At 39.2% G+C, this 7349-nt stretch overlaps 1 protein-coding gene across 1 annotated transcript in view; it reads left to right on the top strand.

Annotated features, from left to right (window-relative positions):
* The first annotated feature begins 5827 nt into the window (after positions 1 to 5827).
* Positions 5828 to 7349, top strand: part of LSMEM1 (leucine rich single-pass membrane protein 1) — a 9279-nt gene continuing 7757 nt past the window's right edge. The window contains exon 1 of the mRNA XM_004382578.2: positions 5828 to 7023. Coding sequence (XP_004382635.2) covers positions 6807 to 7023 — 217 coding nt within the window. The 5' untranslated portion in view covers positions 5828 to 6806. The remainder of the gene's footprint in view (positions 7024 to 7349) is intronic.

Below are 7349 nucleotides of genomic sequence, written 5' to 3'. Positions count from 1 at the left end.
TGTTCTGTTTGAATGACTGCCTCTTGGCCTACGTGTAGGTTCCTCATGAGCGCAATTAAGTGTTCTGAAATTCCTATTCTTCTCAATGTTACCATGATTTATGATCCACACAGTCGAATGCCTTTGCATAGTCAACAAGATGCAGGTAAACATCTTTCTGGTATTCTCTGCTTTTAGCCAAGATCCATTTGATATCAGCAATGATATCCCTTGTTACACATCCTCCTCTCAATCTGGCTTGAACTTGGGACAGTTCACTGTCAACTTTCTAGGCTGAAAATCAAATTTGGGATTTTGAAAGCATTGCTTCATTGCCTTCTAATTAGCAAAGTATTGTTAAGATGTCTTGATACAAATTTATTTCTGATTTATTTTGTGTTTTCCCTTCTGGAAGCTCTTAGATTTTGCTTTATCTCTACTGTTCTAAAATTGCGTGCCACTAGAGTCTGACAAGTAGTAGGTGACTTAAGTGTTCGCAGGGTGAATAAAGCTAGTGCTAGGCTTAACTTTAAAAGCATCATTAATTTTCTTTTCTAGACTCTACCTTCTTGCTTCATTCAGAGTGGCTGCTTTGCTCTCAGTGCTTTAAGACTTAAGAGTATTTGAACTTGACATGAATCAGGCTTTCTTAGCCAAATTTTAAGTTTTTATGTTCTTTTATGTTCTCTCCCCAATTTTCTTTGTTTGGAGACTCTGAGATACTGGATTTTCTGGATTGAGCCTCTGGTTTAATTTTTTCTTATTTTTCTTTCTGGGAGATTTCCTTAACACAATTTCCAATCTTTCTGTTGTATTTTTGACTAAATCAGCTCCATGTTTCACTGTTGCCCCCAAGTCCTGAGCCAGCCTGAGTTCTGCAGGCTCAGCACGTTTGTCAGTGACAGTCCTCCGGAGCCCTGATACGCAGGTACCACTCTGGGTACAGTTGTTAGTAAACACATTTGCTGAAATCATTTTCATTGTTGTTTTCCCCTGTTTTAATTGTTAGCTTTTGTGATTTTTATTTCTACTCTTACTGGGGTTTTTTGGAGGGAGAGGAGATAAATATGCAACTCTAGAATCAGCATATTAAATTTATAAATGGCTTTTTCATGAAATTGGTGGGTAATTGCTAGACAAGGATTACTGAGGACTTTAATAAGAATGCTTGAGTTTTTTTTTTTTTTTTTTTAAGTAAAATGGTGTGCAATAGACCAGTTGTTTGTTCCTTGATTCTTTGTTAATCTTGCTGGTTAGGGAATTTAAAATGGTCCCTGCCTCGTAAGTTCTTTATCTTGAGTCTCTAGCATTAATTTTGAAGGAATCAGCATCTGTGGTGCAAGTCTTTGATGGCATTTACTGAATTTTCTTGGAGTTGAATCTAGATATGGTGAGATACAGTATTTGAAAGAAAAAGCAAGAAATACTTGAAAATACTGCTGGGTTGTAAGGTTACAGGAGAGAGAAGAATCCATAGTAAATGCTAAAAAGTGAGACTGTTCTGTTTTTCTTCAAAGCATAGATGTTATAAGACGAGATCAGATAGTTGGGAGATTTTTTAATGAAGCTGGCCAAGACAATAGCTGACATGAGTATTTTCATTTTATAATTTGACATAGCTTTTTAATGTGTGATGGGCTTCTGAGAAAACATTTACTAGTTACATTGTTTTTCTCTATGAATTGGTCCTTGGGTTTAGATGAGGTTTAAGAAAATGACATTCCTTTCTCCCAAAAGCAGAGTAGGGCTCATCCTGAATGTAAGTGTAAAGGAAATTTTACGGAACAGACATCTAACAGAAGTGAAAAATACGTCAAGGACAAAAATGTCCACTTTGTCATGGCAGTGGAAGGTGGGATTATAAAGGACTGCATATCAGTTTATAACCTAACCCTTATCATCCTGCTGGGACGGTTAGTCCCTGTGGTCTGCGATCCCAGGCTTGTGGGATCAAGGACGATGTCTTTATTGCAGCATCTTTTACGTACACCAGAGGGCAGAAGCTCCTTGTCATGTAGGCATGGGAACCACATAAGAGAAAGGCTGACATTCCTGAGAAAGGAGAATGCACAAAACCTCACAGAATAAAGCCTCTGGAAAGGAAGTTGATGAGACAAAGTACTTCCATCAGCTGGAGGAGGGCTGCAGCCATGATGTCCCCACTCACAAACAGTTTTGGAGGCCACTGGAAGCCCTAGGAGCCCTCTGCCATGCTGTCATCTAATTAGGATGTCACAGCCTTATTCCGTCTCTGTTTACTGCAGTTCTCTGCTTGGTCCACAGTCCTGTACACGTTAATTATTATAGTGGCAGCTCCAGCTTGCTTTTTGTTGTTAGGTGCCGTCAGAGTCAATTGGTGTCCAGCTGCTACGGGATGTTTATATAGGGGAGGCAGAAGTGCTGGAAATGAGGTGTCAGCTTACACAGTAGCTTCAGCCAAATAAGGACATTACTTCAGTCCAATAAGAACCTCATCAGTTACCAATTGAACCTGGGCATGGTGTTTTTTTTTTTGTTTTTGTTTTTTTTTAAAGCATAGTTTCAGTAATATATTCACTAAAAACCTAAGCTATTTTAAAAAGTCAGTATTTGGAATCTTATCCTTGGCTAAAATGAACACTAAATATAGACCAACAGTTTCATGCTGGGGTTTATGGGCCTTATAGGAACTCCAGTGTGCTGAAGGAAGGCGAAGAAAGAACTACAGAATTCGTAGAATGTTTTCTTGTAGTTGCTGCTGAACTTTTTTTTCCTTGTAACCTAGCGGTCAAAGCTTACATGTTTGTAAGTAAATTTGCATGCTATAACCCTATCGAGACTGAATTGTTCTTATTAAGGCGGGACAGTTTTTGTTGCATGTGCTCTGTGCTTTTAACTTTTAATCGAAATTATTTAGACTTGATGGTAAATTTTACTTCCAGAATGTGAAGAGGCACTGACTTCGAAATGGAATTAACGAATTACCATGATTCACTCAGCAAAGCTTCCTATTAGCTTTAAATTAAGCCCTGTTACAAAAATTGTTATTTTGTGGCAAGCAGTACTGGTGTGAGTTATATCTGTGATTTGATACCAAGCCCCTGTGGGACAAAATAAAGAGCAAAGCCATTTTTCATAGACAGCTACCTTTATTTGTCAGAATATTTATTTGTAGGAGTCAAAGAGTTCTTAAATGACCAAGAGAATCAGTTGTTAGCACTGATCTAAACAGGAGGAAAATGAAATTACATGTTTCAGTCAAGCTATTAGAAAAAGCTCTGTTAAAAGAGTCCTGCTTCAATCAGTCTTAGCTAATGAACAGATTGTCACAATGGAGTGGGAAGGAGGGTCGAGTAAGTGTGATGCAGAGTTGTTAATAACACTGACTTCTCCAGCCAGGCTAGCTGTTCCCAGATGTCCTCATATGGAGATGCCAAAGATAGCAACAACTAAGTGTCAAAACAGCTGTGGGTCCTGGGTTTAGGGCCATGTGATGATGTATCATTTACCACAGAGTCATTTGCAAGCTCTTGGTGGCCACGAACCACAACCAACTCAGTTTTCTTTGCTAGTTCTTTATTTTCCATTTGCAGGTTGCAGTTAATTAAAAAATACATTGTAGTAGTGTCTATTTACGTTGTGACTTCACTCCAAAGAAGAAATTGTCTTTCAGAGTCCTTCATGGCTTGCTCTAGGCTGTTGTCTTCGTTCTTTTGGATTTGATGGTGCATTGAGTTACCTTTTGAGTAAGTAGCAAGGCCAATAATTTGGAGATTTTATTAGCTTTGCTGCTCTTAAGTCAGTTTTTGTCGCTATGATTTTCTAGCTAGTCCTCTGCTTTGTAAACACTGATTAAGCCTCACTGTGAGATTTAAGCAATAGCAGTTATGTTGTTAAAGGGGAAGCAAAGGCTCAAGAACGTTAAGTCAGAGAGCCAAAAATGAACCATGGCGTCAGTCACCAAGACTAAAATAGAAGCCGTGTTTGGAAACATGCTCCTATGATGTGACACATACAACCTGCATTTGTGGTCAAATATTAGTATTTGGGATAATAAAGTATAAAGAGGTGATAAAATATAAAATACTTGGAGAAGAATAGCTTAGAAATCTGTGATGATGCTTTTGGGTTTTGGTTTTATCAGCAAAAGGGTAAGATTGGATTGATCACTAAGGCCCTTTTAATCTTCTGCCTACTGCTTTTTTTTTTTGTCACTTCAGTTGATTCCTTTAGAAGCTCGTGAGCTATGTTTCAAATTCAGTGGTATCAGTATCTAAAGTGCTACAGTAGAATCTTATGTAAAATACTCAGGGAATTGTGTGTTCTTGTAAATCAAATTTCAGGATAACTGAAACACCGTTTCTAGTCTTAACTCTGATTGAAAAAAATGTAGTTGGCCCATGACTTTTCAAACTCACTATTTGTTGTAGCTAGGAGGAGTGCATTTTTTACAAATAGTAGTAGGTTTTGGATATTATTGTGAAATGGCTAGTTTTAAATTTCAGATTGCAGTTTAAACTGTTCAGTAAGATGACTGATTTTTCCCACAGATTTTCTATAGGTGTACTAATTTGTTCCCTTGAATTTAGATTCTTCCAACTCTAATTATACTTCTCTTCCATCTGCAGCTGTGTATTAAAGCAATAAAAAATGACAACAGAAGGTAATTATTGTGTTGCCACCTATAGGTGCAAAGTTTATTGCACTGACTTTGCTAGATTCTAGATAGAGTTTGGCTGCTAAACAAAAAGTGAGAGTTCAAATCCACTGGCTGCTCCTTGGAAACCCTATGGGACAGTTTTACTCTGCCTCACAGGGTCGCCATGAGTCGGAACTGACTCAACGGCAATGGGGTTAACGGGTTTTTAGACAGACATAAGGTGGGTTTTTGCCTTCAATCTTATTTTTATTAGTGTACTGATTATTAACTGCCTCAAATTCTTTTAAAAATAGATTTAAATTCTAAATAAATAAAATATTTTAAGTGTTTTAACTTAGCATAAGTCCCTGGCTTCTAAATCAGTTACTGGGCGTTTGAAGAACAGTATTGGTTCCTGCTTCCAGGAGTTTTCAGTGTGGTGTTGTTGTTGTTAGGTGCCATCGAGTCAATTTCTGCTCATAGCGACCCCATGTGACAGAGTGGAACTTCCCCATAGGGTTTTCTTGGCTGTAATTTTTACTGGAGCAGATCACCAGTCTTTCTCCTGCAGAGCTGCTGAGTGGGTTTGAACTACCAACCTTTCAGTTAATAGCTGAGCCACCAGGGCTCCTTTTTCAGTGTATTGGGAAACTCACAGATGTAAGCAAATAAATGGAATCAAATATTATAGATGCTCTGATAGAAGAATGTACAGGATCCAGTGAGGGCGCCAAGGAGGCACACGTCAATTCTCTCTTCTTAGAGGAGGTGATGTTTGAGTTGAGTCTTGAACAGGATTAGGAAAGGGTGTGGAGAAGAAAGATAGCACAAGGGAAAATGCAAGGATCTCTGAACCAAGAGGCCCCGTTCCAGCTCTGGAACTATATGAGTGATAGTGAGGTGTATGATCTTGGGCATTTACCTTTCTGAGCCTCAATTTCCTCATTTGTGGGAACAGTGGGCATTGTCTCAAATTCTTTTTAGATCAAACATCCTACGTCACCATTAGATTCATTTTGTGAAATCTGAGAAAGAGATAAGAAAAGAGAAGATTTTATATTAATTGGAATTTGTTTTTCTAGAGCCTCCTTTCCACATAATTAAAAGGCCACAAGCTCTCTGTTGTTCTAGAAAAGCAAAAAAAAACCAAACTCGTTGCCATTGAGTCAGACTTATGGTGACCCTATAGGACAGAGTAGAACTGCCCCATAGGGTTTCCAAGGAGCAGCTGATGGATTTGAACTGCTGACTGTTTGGTTAGCAGCTGAGTTCTTAACCAATATACCACCAGGGCTCCACCTTTCTAATCTGTTCAGGCTTTTCAGTATGTCTTGGAGTTGTGGTGTCTTTAGAGAATACTACTGTAACCGCAAACCTCAATACTTAAATATTTATTACATAAGTGACCTCAATCTAAGGGAAACTCTGGTGGAGGAGACCTCGGGTCCTGGAACGTAGTCTCCAACCTGCTGCAGAATTCCTTTGGAGCATCAGTGCTTGCTAAGGTTATCTCGGAGACTCAGAGCCAGCATCTAACAGCTAAAGGAAGACATTTTAGGGTGGGGACTAATATACAATATTGAGGGAGAAAATAAAAATTACAGTTTTATTGAGGCCTCATGCAGTTAGAATGGTTCACAGTAACACTTTCTCGTAGAATATATGTGATCCCAGCCTGACTAGCTTAATTTTATCTTTCTATATATTTATACATAGTCTTGCACAAAAGACTTGAAGCATCTCACCAGAACATACACAATGTAATAAAATGAAAAATTATAAAATAAAAAATCAAGTCCTGGGAAAAATAGAGTTGAGAAATCTGAGGAAGAGGAAAGACCATCGACAGACAAGCAGGGAATAAAGAGCTGGTGCCAATGGTTAATACGTTTGAATGCTATTTGAAAGGTTGGAGGTTCAAGTCCACCCAAAAGCACCTCGGAAGAAAGGCCTGACAATCTACTTATGAAAAATCAGCCATTGAAACCCAGTTGAGCACAGTTCTACTCTGACACACATGGGGTTGCCATGAGTTGGAATCAACTCCACTGCAACTTGTACGGTTCTTGAAATTGGGCCACACATTTGACTCTTGAGCTTTCTAGCAAGCAAAGCAAAAAGAATAGTTACAAAGTTGTCCGGAAAGGGAAGAAATTTCTTCCGGTCTAGACCCTTAGCTTGCAAATAGTATTTGTGGGCAATTCTTTATATGCTTGTGCAGCTTCTTACCGCTGTGGCTCTTCTGGAGCTGAGCTCCCAGCCCAAGCCTCTGTGTTTAATGTGTTTTCTCCCAGGGACAATGAATCATTCTTCCCAAGACACTGGCTCTCGTGGCATTCATGAAGATGGAAAGCTTTATGTTGTGGATTCCATAAATGACTTAAACAAACTAAACCTCTGGCCTGCCGGATCGCAGCATCTGTTCCGTATGTGTGCCCTTGGAGACCAGGTGGCCCTTCTCAGTTTCTAGGCCACCTAAAAATAACAAATGCTAACGTGAATGCGTGGGTGTGGTGGGGTGGGTGGGCCTTGGGAAAGGCTTGGCACTGGAAATGCTGTTTATTATTAGGCAATTTTTTTTCCCACGCAAAAATTTATATGTACATTGTTACATCCCACAGTCCAGTCCAATCCCTGTCTGAAGAGTTGGCCTTGGAAATTGTTTTAGTTCTGGGCTGATAGAGAATCCAGGGGCCATGCTTTCCGAGGTTCCTCCAGTCTCAGTCAGACCATTAAGTCTGGTCTTTTTACT

The sequence above is a fragment of the Trichechus manatus genome, unplaced genomic scaffold (assembly GCF_000243295.1).
Source record: "Trichechus manatus latirostris isolate Lorelei unplaced genomic scaffold, TriManLat1.0 scaffold00096, whole genome shotgun sequence".
In the NCBI taxonomy this organism is placed as follows: Eukaryota; Metazoa; Chordata; class Mammalia; order Sirenia; family Trichechidae; genus Trichechus; species Trichechus manatus.
The sequence above is the reverse complement of the archived record's forward strand: the minus strand, read 5'-3'. Positions and strand labels throughout refer to the sequence as shown.